The sequence below is a fragment of the Tamandua tetradactyla genome, chromosome 8 (genome assembly GCF_023851605.1).
Source record: "Tamandua tetradactyla isolate mTamTet1 chromosome 8, mTamTet1.pri, whole genome shotgun sequence".
NCBI lineage: Eukaryota > Metazoa > Chordata > Mammalia > Pilosa > Myrmecophagidae > Tamandua > Tamandua tetradactyla.
The window spans coordinates 84,856,048-84,878,870 of record NC_135334.1 but is presented as its reverse complement, the minus strand read 5'-3'; the positions used below and the strand labels follow the sequence as shown (position 1 = coordinate 84,878,870).

General features: G+C 36.8%; 1 protein-coding gene across 7 annotated transcripts in view; it reads left to right on the top strand.

Moving 5' to 3' along the window:
* The window catches only part of SBF2 (SET binding factor 2), a 685,303-nt gene that overhangs the window by 162,086 nt on the left and 500,394 nt on the right, over positions 1 to 22,823 (top strand). For all 7 annotated transcript variants that reach the window (XM_077113970.1, XM_077113972.1, XM_077113966.1 and 4 more), the window contains exon 2: positions 11,908 to 11,993. In XM_077113970.1, the coding sequence (XP_076970085.1) occupies positions 11,908 to 11,993 (86 nt within the window). The remainder of the gene's footprint in view (positions 1 to 11,907; positions 11,994 to 22,823) is intronic.

Here is a 22,823-nt window from a genome sequence, read left to right as displayed (position 1 = left end):
GTAAGCAACTCCACCTTGAATGGATGGAGACACAACTCCATGGAGACTATCTAAGCAAATGTTACTACCCACAGTTGGGTGGGTCATATCTCCATAGAAACAATAAAAAAGCTCTCACTCATCAATATTAAGTAAAGAGTAAAGAACTTGACTTTTCTGGGGCACACAACAGATTCAAACAAGCACAGATGATTTAACATAAGAAAATCAACTAATATAATACAACTTATCAACAAAACAAAGCAGAAAAACCACATGATCATCTCAGTTGATGCAGAAAAGGCATTTGACAAAATTCAACATCCTTTTTTGATGAAAACTTCTCAAAGGATAGGAAAAGAAGGGAGCTTCCTCAATATGATAAAGGAAATATATGAAAATCCCCTAGCTAACATCATCCTCAATGGGAAAAGACTGAAAGCTTTCCCTCTAAGATCAGGAATAAGACAAGGATGCCCCTGTCACCACTGTTATTCAACATTGTGCTGTAAGTTCCAGCCAGAACAATTAGACAAGAAAAATAAATGAAAGACATCCATATTATTGGAAAAGAAGAAGTAAATGTTTGCAGATGATGTGATACTGTATGTTGAAAATCCTGAAAAATATACTGCAAAGCTACTTGAGCTAATTAATGAGTACAATAAAGTGGCAAGATACAAGATCAACACCCAGAAATCATTAGTGTTTCTATACACTAGTAATGAGCAAGCTGAGGAAGAAATCAAGAAAAAAAATTCCATCTATAATAGCAACTGTTCTAGTTTGCTAGCTGCCAGAATGCAATATACCAGAAACAGAATGGCTTTTAAAAGGGGGAATTTAATGAGTTGCTAGTTTACAGTTCTAAGGCCAAGAAAATGTCCTAATTAAAACAAGTCTATAGAAATGTCTAATCTAAGGCATCCAGGGAAAGATACCTTGGTTCAAGAAGGCTGATGAAGTTCAGGGTTTCTCTCTCAAGTGAGAAGGCACATGGCGAACACAGTTGCCGTCGGAGAGCTCCAGTCGGTCAGGCCGGCTGGCACACCGGGTGGGGTTGGGGAGCGAGCTCGCGGAAATTAACGTGGGTAAGCCGAAGCCAGCGTCTTTCCCCTGCCGGCGGTCGCGAAGAAGTCGTCACTCAGGCCAGATGCGGGTTTTAAGCCTTTATTGTTACACTCCGGGATGGGTCACCCGGGAACCTGAAGAGTGGGACCTCTGGGGTATGAAGACCCCGGGGCTCTATCCACGACCCGGGCCTGGGCCAGCAACAGGCTTAAGTATACTCAGAGGAGGGGTGGAACTAAGGGTCTACACGTCACACTGAGGCAGCCAATCATGCAAGGTAGTAGGCAGTTGCTAGGTAGAAGGGTATGTTTCGGGGATAGGGAAGTATAGAGAATAACAGGAAGGCCTGTTGTTTTGTGGTGGGCTACGGAAATGGGCGGTCTACGACAAGAGGGGGAAGGGGGGAACAGTGAGCTAGGTTACAGATATGGGGGGCAGAGAGTGAACCTAGAGAGGGAGAGAAACATTAAAAAATTTTAAGTTTGGCTAGGCTCCAGTTCCTGAGAAATATGCCACAACAGTCAGGGCTTCTCTCTTGACTGGAAGGGCACATGGCGAATACGGCATCATATGCTAGCTTTCTCTCCTGGCTTCCGGTTTCATGAAGCTCCCCAGGAGGCATTTTCCTTCTTCATCTCCAAAGGTCGCTGGCTGGTGGAACTCTCTGCTTCATGGTGCTGCAGCATTCTCTGCTCTCTCTGAGTCTCTTTCTCCAAAATGTTTCCTCTTTTATAGGACTCCAGTAAACCAATCAAGGCCCACTCAAATGGGTGGAGACATGTCGTCCCTTAATCCAGTTTAACAATCATTCTTGACTAAATCACATCAACCACAGAGATGATCTCATTACAGTTTCAAACATACAGTATTGAAAAGAGATTATTCTACCTTTATGAAATGGGATTTATATTAAAACATGGCTTTTCTTAGGGGGCATATATCCTTTCAAACCAGCACAGCAACCAAAAGAAGCAAATATTTAGGAATAAATTTATGAATGCAAGAGATTTGTACATAGAAAACTACAAGGAATTGCTAAAAGAAATCATGGGAAACCTGAGTAAATGGAAAGGCATACTGTGTTTGTGGATTGTAGGACTAAATATAGTTTAGATGTCAGTTCTACTCAAATTGATTTATAGATTCAATGCAATACCAATTAAAATTTAAAAAACTTACTTTGCAGAAATAGAAAAACCGATAAGCAATTTTATGTGGGAGGAAAGGGTGCCCTGAATAGCTAAAAATGTCTTGAGAAAGAAAAATGAAATGGGAGGTCTCGCCTACCTGACTGTAAAGCATATTACAAAGCTACAATGGTCAGAACAGCATATCACTGGCATAAGATAGATATATTGACAGTGGAATCATATAGTGTTCAGATATAGATCTTCTCATCTATAAACAGTTGTTCTTTGATAAGGCAGTCAAACCAACTCACCTGGGACAGAACATACTCTTCAATAATGGTGCCTGGAGAACTGGATATCCACCTGCAAAAGAATGAAGGAGGATCCATATCTCACACTGTATAAAAAAATTGACTCAAAATGGATCAAAGGCTGAAACATTAGATCTAAGACCATAAAACTTTTGGAAGAAACTTTAGGGAAATATCCTATAAAACTTGTAAAAGGAAGCAGGTTCCTAGACCTTACACCCAAAGCACGAGCATTGAAGAAAGAAACAGATAAATGGGAACTCCTCAAAATTAAACACTTTTTTGCATCACAGAACTTTGTCAAGAAAGTAAAAAGTATGCAATGGGAGTCAATATTTGGAAACCCTTATGTGATATCTGGTATAGTATCCATACTATATAAAGAGATTCTTCAGCTCAACAAAAAGGACAAACAACCCAATTTAAAAATGGGCAAAAGGCATGAACAGACACGTCTCAGAAGAAGAAATACAAATGGCTAAAAGGCACATGAAAAGATGCTCAACTTCCCTGACTATTAGGGAAATGCAAATCAAAACCACAATGAGATCTCATCTCACACCCACTAGAATGGCCATTATCCAAAAAAAACCAAAAAAATAAACAAAAACAGAAAATGGCATGTGCTGGAGAGAATGTGGAGAAAGAGGCACACTTATCCACTGTTGCTGGTAATGTCATATGGTACAACCACTGTGGAAGGCAGTTTGGTGGTTCTTCAGGAAGCCAAGTATAAAATTGCCATATGACCCAGCAATCCCATTCCTAGTATATATTCAGAGGACCTGAGGGCAAGGACACAAACAGACATTTGCACACCAGTGTTTATATCAGCATTATTTTCAATTACCAAGAGATGGAAAAAGCTCAAATGTTCATCAACAGATGAATGGCTAAACATGCTGTGGTATATACATACAATGGAATATTAGGCAGCTGTAAGACAGAATAAAGTCATGAAGCATGTAACAACATGGATGGATCTTGAGGACATTATGCTGAGTGAAATTAGCCAGAAATAAAAGGACAAATATTATACTGTCTCACTAATAAGAACTGATGTTAATGAGTGAACTTGGAGAATTGAAGTTAAGAACATAGGTTATCAGGAGATAGAAGTAGGGTAGAGATTGGGCAATTGGTGCTGAAGGCATACAAATTGTGCAAAAGGATTGATTATAAAAATTCAGAAATGGATAGCGCAATACTACCTGATTATAGCACAGTAATATAAGTAGTCTGAATGAAACTGAATGTGATTATGATAGAGGGAGAAGGGCTGGGGCACATATGAAACCATAAGGAAAGTTAGAGGATAAAGATTGAGATGGAATAATTTACAAATGCTTAGAATGGACAATGATGATGATTAAATGTACAAATTAAAAAACAGTTTTGCATGAGGGAGAACAAATAAATGTGAATATTGCAGGGTGTTTAAAATAGATGGTATCTGGGAAAGTGTACAATTAATGCAAGTTAGGGTCTATAGTTAACAGTAGCATTGTAATATGCTTTCAATGAATATAACAAAGACATATGCCAAAGCAAAATGTTGACAGGCAGTATGGTGCATGAGGAAGGGGTATGGATTATTGTAGAAGAAAAAGAAATGTCTTCATATAAATTATGGTGACAAAGGCATGTCTATACACTTAGGTTGCAAAGTCTCCTTGGGGGACTTGGGAGAAAGGAAGAAATAGTCAACTTCCCCATTTGGAGAATTTCTGATATTCTTGCAAGCAGTGGAGACAACCAATTCAGTAGGCCAAGTCCTCGATATTGGGGTTTGCCCCTATGAAACTTATTCTTGCAAAGGATAAACTAAGCCTGCTTATAATTAGGCCTAAGTGTCACCCTCAGAGAGCCTCTTTTGTTGTTCAGATGTGACCTCTCTCTCTAAGCCAATTCAGCAGGTAAACTCACTGCTGTACCTCCTTTGTGGGGGACATGACTCCCAGGGTGTAAATCTCCCTGGCAGTGTGGGACAGAAATCCCTGGATGAGCCGGGACCTGGCATGAAGGGATTGAGAAAGACTTCTTGACCAAAAGGGGAAAGAGAAACGAGACAAAATAAAATTTCAGTGGCTGAGAGATTTCAAACAGAGTCGAGAGGTTATCCTCGTGGTTATTCTTATGAATTATATAGATATCCCTTTTTACTTTATGGTGTATTAAAGTGGGTGGAGGGAAGCACCTGAAACTGTTGAGCTGTGTTTCAGAAGCCTTGATTCTTGTTGACGATTTGTATAAAGATAAAACGTTTATGATGTGACTGTGATTGTGAAAAGCTTGTGTCTGATGCTCCTTTTATCCAGGGTATAGATATATGTGTAAAAAAATATGGATTAAATAAATTAGTAATTAATTGGGGGGAAGAAAGGGTAAAATAAATTGGGTAGATGTAAATACTGGTGGTCAATGAGTGTGAGGGGTGAAGTATATTTTATGTATGAGTTTTCCTTTTTTCTTTTTGTTTTTTTTTCTGGAATAATTCAGATGTTGTAAAAAATGATCATGGTAGTGACTACACAACTCTGTGATGATATTGTGTGCTACTGATTTTATACTGTGTCTGGAATGTATGTGTGTGAAGATTTCTCAATAAAAATATATTTTTTAATGTAATGATAAATTAGTGGTTTTGGGTTTAAAGTGTATAAGAAATGTAATTTCTGACAAGAACTCTAAAATGTGAGAGGACAGTTGGGTATATACTTTTTTTTTTTTTTAACCTTTTTTATTGTAAAATATATATACAAAGCAAAGAAAGAAAAAAGAAATAATTTTCAAAGCACTCTTCGACAAGTAGTTACAGGACAGATCCCAGAGTTTGTCATGAGCTACCATTCCATTATCTTATGTATTGCCCTAGGTGATTTTTTGTTTGTTTTTTAACTTTTTTTTTTTTCTAGTATAACATATACAAAGCAAAGAAATGAGAAAGCAATAGTTTTCAAAGCACTCTTCAACAAGTGGTTACAGGACAAGAGTTTGTCATGGGCTACCATATGATCCATTTTTCCTTCTAGCTCCTCCAGAATATAGGAGGCTGAAGAACTTAAATATTTTTTTGTCATCACAATACAGTTTTTTCCTCCCTTTTTTTTTTTTGAAAAATTACATATACACAAAAAAGCTATAAATTTCAATGCATAGCACCACAGTTAGTTATAGAACATATTTCAGAGTTTGACATGGGTTACAATTTCACATTTTTAGGTTTTTACTTCTAGCTGCTCTAAAATACTGGAGACTAAAAGAGATACCAATTTAATGATTGAGCATTCATATTCATTTGTTAAATCCTATGTTCTATGTCTAACTCCACCCTCAGCTTTGATCTTTCCATACCTCTCTTTAGGGGTGTTTGGGCTATGACAATTCTAAATTTTTTGTATTGGAAGCATCTGTTACTAATATCGGGTAGAGAGATGAAACTATCTGTTGTTCTGGAGAGGCTGGGCTAGGTTTCAATACTTTTCTGGACCAAGGACCTGTGTGGAGGTTGTAGGTTTCTGGAATGTTACTCTAGTTGAATGGAACTCTTGTGGAATCTTATATATTGCTCTTCGTGTTCTTTAGGATTGGTTGGAATAGTCCTGGTGTGGAGTTGGCAGGTTATAACTGAAGCTTGCATAAGAGCAGCCTCCAGAGTAGCCTCTTGACTCTATTTGAACTCTCTCTGCCACTGATACTTTATTAGTTACACTTCTTTTCCCCCTTTTGGTCAGGATGGAATTGTTGATCCCATGGTACCAGGTCTGGATTCATCCCTGGGAGTCCATTCCCACATCACCAGGGAGACTTTCACCCTGTATGTCTTGCCTGATGACGGGGGAGGGAAGTGATTTCACTTGCAGAGTTGGGCTTAAAGATACTAAGACCACATCTGAGCAACAAAAGAGGTCCTCCAGAAGTAACTCTTAGGCATGCCTGCAGGTAGTCTAAGCTTCTCCGCTACCTACATAAGCTTCACAAGAGTAGGCTTCATGATCAGGGGCATGGTCCATTGACTTGAGTGTTCCTAAAGTTTGACACAGTATCAGGGGTTCCTTAATGGTGAGGTTTAATAGTTCATAGTCTTTCTCCCCTCCCTCAGGGGACTTTGCCAGCACTTTTTGGTTATCTGGTTAATATACTCTAGGATGTTTCTAGGCATTATAATAATCAAGATTAAAGAACCTCTTTCTTGTTCTGTGCTCCCTGTGTTTCAGTTGTTCAAATGAGTATACAGATAGGTTGAATTAGATTATGTGCTACAAAAAATTCAGTTCCAGATCAAATAAACCTTTTCTCCTTTGGTCTCAAAGAGTATGTGTGGCTCTAAAATATAGACACTTGGCGGTTCCTCAAAAAGCTAAATATAGAATTGCCATATGACCTGGCAATACCATTGCTAGATATCTACTCAGAGAACATGAGGGCAAGGACCAAACGGACATTTGCACACAAATGTTTATAGCAGCGTTATTTACAATTGCCAAGAGATGGAGACAGCCAAAATGTCCATCAACAGACGGGTGGCTAAACAAACTGTGGTATATACATACGGTGGAATATTATGCAGCTGTAAGACAGAATAAAGTTATGAAGTATGTTACAACATGAATGGATCATAAGGACATTATGCTGAGTGAGATTAGCCAGAAACAAAAGGACAAATACTGTATGGTCTCACTAATATGAACTGACATTAGTGAATAAACTTGGAGAATTTCATTGGTAACAGAGACCATCAGGAAAGAGAAATAGGGTAAGATATTGGGCAACTGGAACTGAAGGGATACAGATTGTGCAACAGGACTGAATATAAAAACTCAGAAATGGATAGCAGAATCTATCTAACTGTTATACGATTGTGTTAAAACACTGAATGAAGCTGAATGTGAGAATAATAGAGGCAGGAGTGCTGGGGGCACAAATGAAATTAGAAAGAAAGATAGATGATAAAGACTGACATGGTATAATCTAGGAATGCCTAGAGTGTATAATGATAGTGATTAAATGTACAAATTTTAAAAGTGTTTTTGCATGAGGAAGAACAAAGAATGTCACTACTGCAGGGTGCTGAAGATAGATGGTAATTAATATTTTAAAATTTTAACTTATGGATGAGACGAAAGCAAAAAATATTTGGTACAAAATGTATATTTTGACTAGTGCATTTCCTAATATAACTTATGTAAACAGCTTAATTGAACACCATAAGTACATGGAACCTTGAGTAGGACATGAGATTTTGTTGGTTTGTCCTGAGTGATGCACCAATAAATCCCAGAGTGATTTGATCAGTGAATAAAAAAGTATTTGCAAAATCCCCTTTGGAGAATGGTGAGAAAGGGGGAAAATTCAACTTCCCCAAGTTGAATTCTTGATATTCTCACAAGCAGTGCAGACAACCAAAGCTATAGGCTGAGCCCCCAATCTTGGGGTTTGTTCATATGAACCTTAATCCCACAAAGGATAGGTCAAACCTGCTTAAAATTAGGCCTAACAGTCACCTCCAAGAGAACCTTTTTTGTTGCTCAGATGCAGCCTCTCTCTCAGCCAACACAACAAGCAAATTTACCAACCTCCCCCTGTCTACGTGGGACATGACTGCCAGGGGTGTGGACCTTCCTGGCAACATGGGAAAAAAATCCTAGAATGAGCTGAGATTTAGCATCAAGAGATTGAGAAAACCCCTAGAATGAGCTGAGACTCAGCATCAGGGAATTGACAAAACCTTCTCGACCAAAAGAGGGAAGATTGAAATGAGACAAAATAAAGTATCAACGACTGAGAGATTCCAAACAGAGTGGAGAAATTATCCTGGAGGTTATTCTTACGCATTAAATAGATAACACCTTGTTAGTCAAGATGTAATGGAGAGGCTGGAGAAAACTACCTGAAAATGTAGAGCTGTGTTCCAGTAGCCATGTTTCTTGAAGATGATTGTATGATGATATGGTTTTCACAGTGTGACTGTGTGATTGTGAAAACCTTGTGTCTGATGCTCCTTTTATCTACCTTATCAACAGATGAGTAAAACATATGGAATAAAAGTAAATAATAGGGGGAACAAATGTTAAAATAAATTTAGATTGAAATGTTAGTGATCAGTGAAGGGGAGGGGTAAAGGGTATGGTATGTATGAATGTTTTTCTGTTGTCTTTTTATTTCTTTTTCCGAATAGATGCAAATGTTCCAAGAAATGATCATGATGATGAGTATGCAACTGTGTGATGATATTGTGAATTACTGATTATATATGTAGAACGGAGAGATCAAAAGTTAAGAATGTTTGCGTTTGGTGTTTATTGGTATTAAAAAAATTTTAATATTAATAAAAAAATATAGACACTGTCTTCCTTACCCTTATGTTCTGAATTACTTTAACCTCAACCTGTTCAGCCTCATTCTTATCTCTAAATATCAGATTATACATATAAAACAGCCTCTCAGAATCCAGAAATAATAATTACCACTCCAGGCTTAATGTATCTACTCTAAAAGCTTGCAATCTAGGCCCTGTATATACTTTTGAAGTTAACTTGGTATCAAAGCCAATATGATTGTTACATATTTAAGCCCCATGGTAAGTACAAAGAAAATAGTGGAGGATTTGCTAGCCCATAGAGACAGGGGACCAGAGTTAATACAAAATGAGAGTAGCGTCTGTTTTTGGAAATGGAAAGTTTTAATAAGGGAGGTTGGTGAGGATACCACAGTATTGTGAATGTAATTAACCGTACTGAATGGTATGCTTCAGAGGGAATCAGATGGGAATATTTATGTTGTGTATATGTTCCCACAGAAAAAAGAAAGAAAGAAAGAAAGAAGAAAGAACGCACCTAAACAGACAATGATAATTATAAGCAATACATGATCTTGGTTGGGATTTGACATGGAGAAGAGAAGGCTTATAAGGCATTGTTGTGATGTAGGAAAAAATTAGAATATAAACTAAGCTTTATATCATTTGATATCTTGAACTTATCATTGCCCATAAGGTGGACACATGATAAATATCATTTTTCTTGGAAAATGTACATGGCAGTATTAAGCATTCAAAGAGCATGGTATTTACAACCCATACTGGATTCAGAAGTGATTTGATAAATAAACAGGCAGACAGACAGAAGGATAGAGTGATGATTAGATGGCAAAATATTGAAATTGGTAGATCTGGATATTTGGGGTATAGGAGTATGTTGAGGTTCATTGAGGTTTGTAGTATTTTTGTAGCTGTCTTGTAAGTTTGAACGTATTTCTCTACAAAACTTTTGAAATTGAAAAAATGATCATATTTTTGATCCAGAAGTTAAAAATGTATGACTTTTTCTAGGATAAGGTGAGAGGTAGATAAAAGATCTGTATAGAAAGATGTTTATTGTAGCATTATTTATAATTGTGAGAAATTAGAAGATATTTGTCCAACGACATTAAAGACTCATTGTAAAGTGTTAATAAATGCAGAATATAATTTAGATACAGTATGATCCCAATTCTTAGAAAAAATACATGTGCATAAAAGAACATCTTCAGTGAGATGGGTGATTCAAAATGATGTAATTATCTCCAGTTGTGGAGCTCTTGTTTATGTTTTCATATAAGTTTAAAAAATTTGTCTATAATTAAATTTTATGACTTTTAGTAAAAATTATTATGGTAAAATGCCTTAGGTATAACTTTCAGAACTGAATAAACTGCGTGGGAGTACTTGTTTAATTATCATGGGATGAATAATATGCATTTATCTTCTTTAAAAAATGAGGAATTTCTGTTAATATTAATGAATTTATTTAAATAAACATTTTACTCGTTATAAGTGATGTGCCAGACATTCAATATCCTTGGTGTTTGGGGATGCAAAGATGATACTGCAAGAAAGACAATTTTTTGTCATTTCCTCTAGAAAGTCTTCCCTGGTCTTTTCTCTTCTAGCTTAGGTTAGGTTCTTTTCTATCATTGTACTTACTGTGTTATACTGAAATTATCAGTTCACTTGTCTGTTTCTCCTAAAAAATTATGAGTTCCTTGAGGACAGGGGTCATATGTCTTTTTCATTTTTTTAATCTCAGAATCTACAATTTGTTGAATTAGTTCTGCTTGGGGATGTCAGAAGGTCCTGTGTTTGAGGTAGATTTCAAGATTGAATGCCTATGATAAACCTCTGTTAGTTGAGATTATTTTTAATGAAATCTTTTATTTCCCTATAATGATGGATTGCTGCGGAATTATCGTACCAGCAATTATTAATGTTAATGAATATGTTTTTAGTTTGTATTTTTCAAATGGATTTTGGTATAACCTCAGTTTTAGTACCTAGTTCTGAGTTGGTCAATAAAGTGAGTTTAACTTTCCAGTAACTTTTAAGGATAAAAATTTGGGTAAAATGTGATTAAATTCTAGGTGAGTGACAAAGATGAAATTTAATTCGTAGGGATGTCACTGAGAGATGATAATGGGTTATTTAAAAAAATATATATTAACAAATCGAATCAGTCATTAAATCTTCCATATCTGAGATTTACGAATGATTAGATGGTGTTGTTTTCACTTCAAAGTGAGCTGAGATAACATGCAGTGTGCAAACATATGAACCTCTTTAAAAAGTATTGCCAAAAACAATCTAGCTCTGACATGTACTTTCTATCCCCAAGCTGCTTATGGATTACATCCCTGAGGTTCCATTGTAAATTAATCCATTCTTTGATGTCACAGGATAATTTTATATAGCAGTGTTATAGACCAGAGATTCTCAGCTAGTGTAATTTTGTCCACCAGGGGACATTTGGCAATGTCTGGACGTATTTTTGTTTGTCACATCTTAGGAAGGAGTGTTACGGCATGTAGTTGTTTGACGCTAGGGGTGCTGTCAAACGTCCTATAATGTAAAAGACAGATGTCCACAGCAAAGATTTATTTGGCCCAAGTGTCAACAGTACTTATGTTGAGAAACCTTGCCTAGACAGTGATCAAGTTCCCCGCCAGTCTGTAAGTTTTTATGTAATTGGTAACAGTGTTTATAACCCAAACTGAAGTTGAATGCTAACAATACCATTCAATTGTTACTTAAATTGTCTCCATAGAAGTTTTTCAACATGGGGCACTTAGGAGATTGCTTTCTTTACTGGGGAACACAGAAGGCCATTACTCCCATGGTATGTTAGAGACTCTTGATTTCAATGCCTCTTATCTTTTTTTTTAGGTACTCATGTGTCAGTTACTCTTTTGAGAGTCTATAGGATAGGGTTATCTGCCATTTCATTGGTATGCTTAGAAGCTAGGCTATTATGCCTTTTAGTATTTAAAAATGATTGATAAATCTAAATACTCAACGAATATTCATTTAGAGATAAGTATTGATATTAAGAGTATTTGTATTTTTTAGTACCCTGTAACTGATTTACTTTTTTTTTTATTACCAGGGTCAGGAGAAGGTCTAGGAAAAATAATCCAGAGATTTCCACAGAAAGACTGGGATGATACACCTTTTCCACAGGGAATTGAATTGGTAAGCTGGTGTTGAATCATTGCACTTTTATATTGATTATTTTCAGCTGTCTTTTGATGTTACAATAATTGTTACATAATTAGATAGTTGAACTGTAATATATTACTAGGAATAATTATTTCCCCTCCAATTCCCCCAATACAGTAACCATTGAATATATTCATATTGGAATGTCTGTTTTGCTGTTCTTCTTAAGCTTCCCTCTAACTTTAAAGATGTTCTTTATGCACTTGGATGCTGAAAAATTCCTCTGATTTATTACTCAAAATCTTAACCTACTTGCTTCAGTGATAGTACATTACTAAACAAATAATAATTGTAGTTTTTTTCTGAAAATTTCCAGGTTACCTTTTTAGTGAAAATACAACAAAAAATACAGACCAACCAAAAAACCAGAGGTTGGTTTAATGGTGGCCAGTCTTTGAGTTTTGTCTTGAAATCACAAATCTGAATTCTTTTTTTTTTTAACTTTTTTTTATTAATTAAAAAAACTAACAAACAAAACCTTTAGATATCATTCCATTCTACATATACAATCAGCAATTCTCACTATCATCACATAGTTGCATATTCATCACTTCCTAGTACACTTGCATCGATTTAGAAAAAGCAATAAAAAGACAACAGAAAAAGAAATAAAATGATAATAGAGGTGTATGCATACCATACGCCTTACCCCTCACTTTCATTTACCACTATTTCAAACTGAATTTATTTTAACATTTGTTCCCCCTATTATTTATTTTTATTCCATATGTTCAACTCTTCTGTTGATATAGTAGCTAAAAGGAGCATCAGACATAAGGTTTTCACACTCACAGAGTCTCATTGTGAAAGCTATTATCATTGTTCAATCATCATCAAGAAACATGGCCACTGGAACACAGCACTACATTTTCAGGCAATTCCCTCCAGCCCCTCCACCACATCCTGAACAACAAGGTGATATCTACTTAATGTGTAAGAATAACCTCCAGGATAACTTCTCGACTCTGTTTGGAATCTCTCAGCCATCGACACTTTGTCTCATTTTACTCTTCCCCCTTTTGGTCGAGAAGGTTCTCTCAATCCCTTGATGTTAATTCTCAGCTCATTCTAGGGTTTTCTTAGTCCTTTGATGCTGAGTCTCAGCTCATTCAAGGATCTTTGTCCCACGTTGCCAGGAAGGTCCACACCCCCGGGAGCCATGTCCCACACAGAGAGGGGGAGGGTGGCGAGACTGCTCATCATATTGGCCAGAGAGAGAGGCCACATCTGAGCAACAAAAGAGGCTCTCTTGGGGGTGACTCCTAGGCCTAACTTTTAAGTAGACTTGACCCATCCACAAATCTGAATTCTTTATCTTTTAGTTATAGAATATACTTGTTGTTTTATAATAGTGAAGTTGAGCTGCTTTTTTTTGGTGAACCCTTTTTAAGGAATTTGAAAGTTTAACAATTATGTGGCTATGTCACTTTAAGTGGTGGCATATTCATGTTGCTGATAACAAAATGTTTTATAATATGACAGTAGAGTTTGGTTGTCTGAACATACTGGAGTATGCATGTGTGTTTGATATAGTATGTGGGTATATATACATGTGATCAGTTTCTTTCAATGCAGTGCTTGTTGAAAGAATATTTGGTATAATATGATAGCTGAGAGTATGGTTTCTGAAGCAGACTTCCTGGTTTGAAATCCCAGCTACACTGTGACTTTTGACAAGTTATTTTAATCTGAGCAACAGAGTCCTCATGTATAAAATGAGAATAATGTACTGATAAGGTTGATGTGAAGATAAAAATGGGAAAGGAATTCACATAAGATGCTTAGAACAATTCCTCTATAAAGTAAGTACTCAATAAATGAGCTTCCTGGTTGTTTGTTGTTGTTGCTATTTGTTCTACATCTTGTGGCAAATTCCCCAGAGGAAGAATTATTTATTCTCGTCTTAATGTGGATCAGAAATACATGTTAGGAATAAAACTGGTGTTTAAAATTGTAAATTTTCTCATTCTAGCTAGTTACTGCCCAGTTGTACCTCACTGAGGATAAAAGATGTTTTGCAGAATGCTGAATTTTGATTGCTATAACCTAGTTGTGTAAGGCTGTGGATGCTCTGGGCCCAGAGAGGGCAAATCTTGAACTGTGGCTTTAAAAAATTTGAGGATCCAAGGAAAAGTAGCTCTTAAAAGTCATCAGCATTCCTTTCTCTTCTCCACATAAGCCTGCAAGTCCCAGGCATTGCCTTAACCAGGTATTGTATTTCAAAAGCTTTTAAACCCTGCTTCAAGATCAAATGACTAAGAGGGTAACTTTTAGTGCTTAGGACCTTTTAGTACTTTTTGTAAGCTCCCACTACCCCTCACAATAAAGTATGGAGATTTATAAATTATATCAACTTGACTATTTGAACAGTGAAATCACTTTCATAAGTTTCAACAAGAATAGACATGTTCAAGTGTTGTCATTGTCTCTCCAATAACAACTGAGGTTGTGCTGCTGGAGTTGGTGAAATGGAGGTGCTAAGAGGTAGACAGAACTTTTTCTTGCCTAAGATTTTCCTGAATAACTTCTTGGTTGATTCTTATCATAGCATTTCAAGATTTTTTTTTAGGTAGATTATTTTTTTAAAAAACATTTGTTAGATTATACTGGAAATTTTTTTTTCCTTTCAATTTTTCCATAATTGATAGAAATTTTGATTCTTTAATTTGTATTTTGCTTTATCAGGTACAAAAGTAATTTATTTTATATCTGTCAACACCCATTTTTAACATAACAGAATAATTTAGTATTAACTTTTTGTTATAATAGTGAAATTCAGCTGCTTTTCTGTGTGCTTCTTTATTGCTTTGTGCTGTTCTTTTTTTTTTTTTTTTAATTTTTTTATTAATCAAAAAAAAGAAATTAACACAACATTTAGAAATCATTCCATTCTACAAATGCACTCAGTAATTCTTAGTATCATCACATAGATGTATGATCATCATTTCTTAGTACATTTGCATCGATTTAGGAAAAGAACTAGCAAAACAGCAGAAAAAGATATAGAATGTTAATATAGAGAAGAGAATTAAAATAATAATACTACTAATATATATATATATATATATATATAAAAAGGAAAAAGAAAAAACAAAAACAAAAGATACAAACACACAAACAAACAAACAAAAAACCATATTTCAGGTGCAGCTTCATTCAGTGTTCCAACCTAGTTACATTACACTTAGGTATTATTGTGCTGTCCATTTTTGAGTTTTTGTATCTAGTCCTGTTGCACAGTCTGTATCCCTTCAGCTCCAATTACCCATTATCTTACCCTGTTTCTAACTCCTGCTGGTCTCTGTTACCAATGATATATTCCAAGCTGATTCTCGAATGTTGGTTCACATCAGTGGGACCTTACAGTATTTGTCCTTTAGTTTTGGGCTAGACTCACTCAGCATAATGTTCTCTAGGTCCATCCATGTTATTACATGCTTCATAAGTTTAGTCTGTCTTAAAGCTGCATAATATTCCATCGTAGGTATACGCCACAGTTTGTTTAGCCACTCGTCTGTTGATGAACATTTTGGCTGTTTCCATCTCTTTGCAATTGTAGATAATGCTGCTATAAACACTGGTGTGCAAATGTCCGTCTGTGTCTTTGCCCTTAAGTCCCTTGAGTAGATACCTAGCAGTGGTATTGCTGGGTTGTAATCCATTCTGCCATTCTATGTCTTTTGATTGGGAAATTCAGTCCATTAACTTTTAGTATTATTACTGTTTGGATAATATTTTCCTCTACCATTTTGGCTTTTGTATTATATATATCATATCTGATTTTCCTTCTTTCTACACTTTACTCCATACCTCTCTCTTCTGTCTTTTCGTATCTGACTCTAGTGCTCCCTTTAGTATTTCTTGCAGAGCTGTTCTCTTGGTCACAAATTCTCTCAGTGACTTTTTGTCTATAAATGTTTTAATTTCTCCTTCATTTTTGAAGGACAATTTTGCTGGATATAGGAGTCTTGGTTGGCAGTTTTTCTCTTTTAGTAATTTAAATATATCATCCCACTGTCTTCTAGCTTCCATGGTTTCTGCTGAGAAATCTACACATAGTCTTATTGGGTTTCCCTTGTATGTGACAGATTGTTTTTCTCTTGCTGCTTTCAAGATCCTCTCTTTCTCTTTGACCTCTGACATTCTAACTAGTAAGTGTCTTGGAGAACGCCTATTTGGATCTATTCTCTTTGGGGTGCGCTGCACTTCTTGGATCTGCAAATTTAGGTCTTTCATAAGAGTTGGGAAATTTTCAGTGATAATTTCTTCCATTAGTTTTTCTCCTCCTTTTCCCTTCTCTTCTCCTTCTGGGACACCCACAACATGTATATTTGTGCGCTTCATATTGTCATTCAGTTCCCTGATCCCCTGCTCAAGTTTTTCCATTCTTTTCCCTATAGTTTCTGTTTCTTTTTGGAATTCAGATGTTCCATCCTCCAGTTCACTAATTGTAGCTTCTGTCTCTTTAGATCTACCATTGTAGGTATCCATTGTTTTTTCCATTTTTTCTTCTTTGTCCTTCACTCCCATAAGTTCTGTGATTTGTTTTTTCAGATTTTCTATTTCTTCTTTTTGTTCAGCCCATGTCTTCTTCATGTCCTCCCTCAATTTATTGATTTGGTTTTTGAAGAGTTTTTCCATTTCTGTTCGTATATTCAGCATTAGTTGTCTCAGCTCCTGTATCTCATTTGAACTATTGGTTTGTTCCTTTGACTGGGCCATATCTTCAATTTTCCGAGCGTCATCCATTATTTTCTGCTGGTGTCTGGGCATTTGATCAGATTTCCCTGGGTGTGGGACCCAGCTGGTTGAAAGCTTTTTCTGTGAAATGTCTGGGCTCTGTTTTTCTTTTCCTGCCCAGTAGGTGGTGCTTGTGGCGCTCGTCTGTCTGCACGGCAGTCGGCCCGGGAAACCGCGCGTGGAGGCGGGGGTCGCTGGCCGCCGCGGCTTGGGAGAGTGCGGGTCCTAATTGCCCAGCTGGCCCGAAACGCCAAGCGTGACGGGAGGGCCCCGCTATCCAACGTTCCCAGTCAGACCGGGGAGCCACGTGCGTGGAGGGGACCCCAGTCGCCAGCCGCCCCGGCCGGGAAAACGCGCGCCCCTCGGGTATCTCACCGCAGCAGATTCTCCCTGCCCGTTCAGCTGTTCCAGAATGGGGTACGCTGTCTTTTTGGTCTCTGTCGTGACTCCGGGAGCTGTTTCGTATTGTTTCTGTTTCTTTAGTTGCTTTTCTGGAGGAGAAACTAAGACCCCCGCGTCTTACTAAGCCGCCATCTTCTCCGGAAGTTCCTGTGCTGTTCTTTTTTTTTTTTTTTTTTTTAGACTTTTTATTTTGAAATAATTTCAAAATTACAGAAAAGCTGCAAAAATAATAATTAACCCAATACAGATAACTCCAAAATACCCCCTACCTAGATTTACCAACTTTTAATATTTTGCCATATTTATTATTTATATACATAATTATCTATATATATGATTCCTTCCTTCCTTCCTTCCTTCCTCCTTTCTTCCCTCCCTCCCTCCCTCTGTCCACGTTTTGAGGGTAGGATCTTACACATGCTCCTTGAACACTTAATACTTTCATGTCTATTTCCTAAGAACAAGAATATTCACTTATGTAACCACATTTAGTTAGCAAGTTCAAGAAATTTAACCTCGATATAAAGTATACAGTACTGAATCCCATTTTTAAAATTTTCACAATAATGCCCTTTTGGAGATTTTTCCTCCGTTATTAGATCCAGTCCAGTATCATGTATTACATTTAATTGACATTGTCTCTTTAGTCTCTCTCTCTTTCTCTCTCTTTAAAGATCGTGGTAGCATATTGTGGTGGGTTGAATTATGTACCCCGATATGGAGATGTTCTTGGTCTTGTTCTGTATTGTGGTGGGTCTGGACCCATTATAAATAAGATCTCTCTCTTCAGGATGTTACTTCACTTAAGGTAGGCCCAAATGAATCAAGTTGGATTTTTAATCCATGTTACTGGAGTCCTTTAGGAGCAGCATGAAAGTCAGAGAAAAGCCATGGGGAGTAGCCAGAAGCTGAAAGCCAAGGGAACCTGGAAGAGAAAGAAGATGTTGCCATGAGCATTGCCACATGACAGAAGAGTCAGCCACCAAGAGTCACAGGCAATCACGGGCGATCAGCCCCAGAATCCCAGTCTTCTGGGAGAAAGCATTGCCTTGCTGTGACACCTTTGACTTTGTACTTCTTCTAACCTCAAAACTATGAGCCAATAAATTCTCATTATTTAAGCTAACCCTTTATGTGGTACTTGTTTTAGTAGCTAGGAAATGAAAACGCTCACGTAAACATAAAATTTCCCATCTTAACTAGTCAGCTATTAGTTCTTCGAATATTCTTTTTTTTTTTAATTTTTTTATTAATCAAAAAAAAGAAAAGAAATTAACACAACATTTAGAAATCATTCCATTCTACACATGCACTCAGTAATTCTTAGATCATCACAGATGTATGATCATTTCTTAGTACATTTGCATCGATTTAGGAAAAGAACTAGCAAAACAGCAGAAAAAGATATAGAATGTTAATATAGAGAAGAGAATTAAAATAATAATACTAATAAAAAATATATATATATAAAAAGGAAAAAGAAAAAAAACAAAAACAAAAGATACAAACACACAAACAAACAAACAAAAAACCATATTTCAGGTGCAGCTTCATTCAGTGTTCCAACCTAGTTACATTACACTTAGGTATTATTGTGCTGTCCATTTTTGAGTTTTGTATCTAGTCCTGTTGCACAGTCTGTATCCCTTCAGCTCCAATTACCCATTATCTTACCCTGTTTCTAACTCCTGCTGGTCTCTGTTACCAATGATATATTCCAAGCTGATTCTCGAATGTCAGTTCACATCAGTGGGACCATACAGTATTTGTCCTTTAGTTTTGGGCTAGACTCACTCAGCATAATGTTCTCTAGGTCCATCCATGTTATTACATGCTTCATAAGTTTAGTCTGTCTTAAAGCTGCATAATATTCCATCGTATGTATATACCACAGTTTGTTTAGCCACTCTTCTGTTGATGGACATTTTGGCTGTTTCCATCTCTTTGCAATTGTAGATAATGCTGCTATAAACACTGGTGTGCAAATGTCTGTCTGTGTCTTTGCCCTTAAGTCCTTCGAGTAGATACCTAGCAGTGGTATTGCTGGGTCGTAATCCATTCTGCCATTCTATGTCTTTTGATTGGGAAATTCAGTCCATTAACTTTTAGTGTTATTACTGTTTGGATAACATTTTCCTCTACCATTTGGCTTTTGTATTATATATATCATATCTGATTTTCCTTCTTTCTACACTTTACTCCATACCTCTCTCTTCTGTCTTTTCGTATCTGACTCTAGTGCTCCCTTTAGTATTTTTTGCAGAGCTGGTCTCTTGGTCACAAATTCTCTCAGTGACTTTTTGTCTATAAATGTTTTAATTTCTCCTTCATTTTTGAAGGAGAATTTTGCTGGATATAGGAGTCTTGGTTGGCAGTTTTTCTATTTTAGTAATTTAAATATATCATCCCACTGTCTTCTAGCTTCCATGGTTTCTGCTGAGAAATCTACACATAGTCTTATTGGGTTTCCCTTGTATGTGACAGATTGTTTTTCTCTTGCTGCTTTCAAGATCCTCTCTTTCTCTTTGACCTCTGACATTCTAACTAGTAAATGTCTTGGAGAACGCCTATTTGGGTCTATTTTCTTTGGGGTGCGCTGCACTTCTTGGATCTGTATATTTAGGTCTTTCATAAGAGTTGGGAAATTTTCAGTGATAATTTCTTCCATTAGTTTTTCTCCTCCTTTTCCCTTCTCTTCTCCTTCTGGGACACCCACAACATGTATATTTGTGCGCTTCATATTGTCATTCAGTTCCCTGATTCCCTGCTCAAGGTTTTCCATTCTTTTCCCTATAGTTTCTGTTTCTTTTTGGAATTCAGATGTTCCATCCTCCAGTTCACTAATTGTAGCTTCTGTCTCTTTAGATCTACCATTGTAGGTATCCATTGTTTTTTCCATTTTTTCTTCTTTGTCCTTCACTCCCATAAGTTCTGTGATTTGTTTTTTCAGATTTTCTATTTCTTCTTTTTGTTCAGCCCATGTCTTCTTCATGTCCTCCCTCAATTTATTGATTTGGTTTTTGAAGAGTTTTTCCATTTCTGTTCGTATATTCAGCATTAGTTGTCTCAGCTCCTGTATCTCATTTGAACTGTTGGTTTGTTCCTTTGACTGGGCCATATCTTCAATTTTCCGAGCATCATCCATTATTTTCTGCTGGTGTCTGGGCATTTGATCAGATTTCCCTGGGTATGGGACCCAGCTGGTTGAAAGGTTTTTCTGTGGAATCTCTGGGCTCTGTTTTTCTTTTCCTGCCCAGTAGGTGGCGCTTGTGGCGGTCGTCTGTCGGCCCGGGAAACCGCGCGTGGAGGCGGGGGTCGCTGGCTGATGTGGCTTGGGGGAGTGCCAGTCCAAATTGCCCAGCTGGCCTTAGACGCCAAGCGTGACGGGAGGGCCCCGCTATCCAATGTTCCCAGTCAGAGCGGGGAGCCATGTGCGTGGAGGGGACCCCAGTCGCCAGCCGCCCCGGCCGGGAAAACGTGCGCCCCTCGGGTATCTCACCGCAGCGGATTCTCCCTGCCCTTTCAGCCGTTCCAGAATGGGATACGCTGTCTTTTTGGTCTCTGTCGTGGCTCCGGGAGCTGTTTCGTATTGTTTCTGTTTCTTTAGTTGCTTTTCTGGAGGAGGAACTAAGACCCGCGTGTCTTACTAAGCCGCCATCTTCTCCCCGAATATTCTTTTTGTCCTCTCTCTTTTCCCTTTGGAATTCCCATAATGTGTATTGGTACACTTGATGGTGTCTCACAGATCTCTCAGGCTTTGTTCATTTTTCTTCATTCTTTTTTCTTTTTGCTTCTGCCTTGCAGTATTCTTCCACATGAGAGATGTACTGTTATTCTGCATATGAACATCAATAACTTGAATAGCTGTAATATGCTGTGTAATCTTGAATAACTGTTACATCTTCAAGACCAGAGATAGGCTTAACTACATTTTGGTTTAATTATAGGTGATCTGGCTCAGTCCCTAACTGGTTTGTTGTTCCCAGGATGGTAGTGATCTTTTTCCAGTGATTTATAGAAAAACAATGTTACTTTTCCAAGGTGACGGAATTACTTTTAGGTAACATTTACATTTATATCTAACAGTTTTATAGGATTGATAGGTTATGATGAATTCAAATAAATTAAAACATTGGTGGTTATGTATATAATTTACAGACAAGGAAACTGAGGCTTAAAACATTTAAATAGTTTCACCAGTGTCTGACTGCTAGGATGCAATGGATCCTGGGATTCAAACCCAGGTCTTTTGACTGTTAGTCTTCGCCTAGGTACAAGAACATTCTGGGAGTAACACTTTAAGCTGTGGTTAGCACTTGTATTTTAGTGTAAAGGTAGGAACTGAAAACAAACTTCTGTTATTTGGAAGAAAATGAGGTTGAGAAATGCTAAGAGAATTCTAAGTTGTTGAATAGAGACCAACTTTACTTTTTTATTTTTTCTGAAGCCAAATCTGGGTTCAGAGCATATTATTGTATTAAAATTATGTTCTGTTGCCATCTTTCCTCCACAGACAGCACACATTTGAGGCATTTAAATTCTAGACAAAAAAATAATTGTGTTCACCTTGAAGGGTAAACTTTAAGACTTGTGGGAAAGGATTTGAGGCATTCATTCACTAGTAAAACAAAAATCCGAATTAAATTTAGAGGATGCTTAATTTATTCCTCATGGGTTTTTACATTTAAAAAAAATTACCTTATTTTTCTTTTCTTCTTTTCTTCTATTGACAAGTGGTAAACTTTAATTTGGAAGGATTTTAAAAATAAAAACATGAAAATAAGCTTAACCAAACATAATGACTGCTTTTCCAATTCTGGGATATTTTTATCTCTCTCTTGTGCTTTTTAGGCATACTTGGAAACCGCAGGCAGTCATATAAATAAAGTTTCAGTTAATTTTGGTGACAATATTTTAAAGGAAATTAAAGAAGTGTTTTGCAGAGACATCCTATGGTTAACAATCTATTTCTGATCATGGGAAGAAATGTTTTTATTGGCTAGGTCTTGGGCATCAGCAAAATACTATTGTTTTGGCACTAGCTCCTTTTTAAGATACTCTGTCTCAGAAATGAATCTGTTTATATCATAATTCATAGGATGTCCCACAACCTGCAGTAGGGAATGCCTGTACCAAGGCATTTGTAGATCTAATTTTTCTTTGAAGACTAAAGTACTATTATAAATTTTGTGGCTTGTTGAAAAGAGGAATAGACATTCAGTTAGAATTTCTAAAATTGAGGCTCTTGAGAAATTAATTCAGTTTTTAACTTATAGACTAATGATTTTGCTACCTTCAGTATGATTTCAGTCTTCTATAAATTTAAGTATAGATTGGGGAGTAGGTTAAAAAAAAGTCTTGAATTCAGTATTTTCAACCAATATAGCATAGGAGAAAATAGCCTTATTATAGGGGCTGTTTGATAACAGAGAAGTGTGTGCTACACTTTAATATCTGAAGCTATTTAGAATGCAGTGAATACAACAGATAGTTATGGTTAGTATTCATCCATCTGACCTAGATATAAATACTATTTGATTGGAGAATTGAATCTGGAAATATTGAAAGAGTATTTTCTTCCCTATTTGTGGAGAAGAGAATGAGAGAGATGAAAGGAGAATGAGAGAGACAGTGAATATATTGGATGACAGATTTAAAATT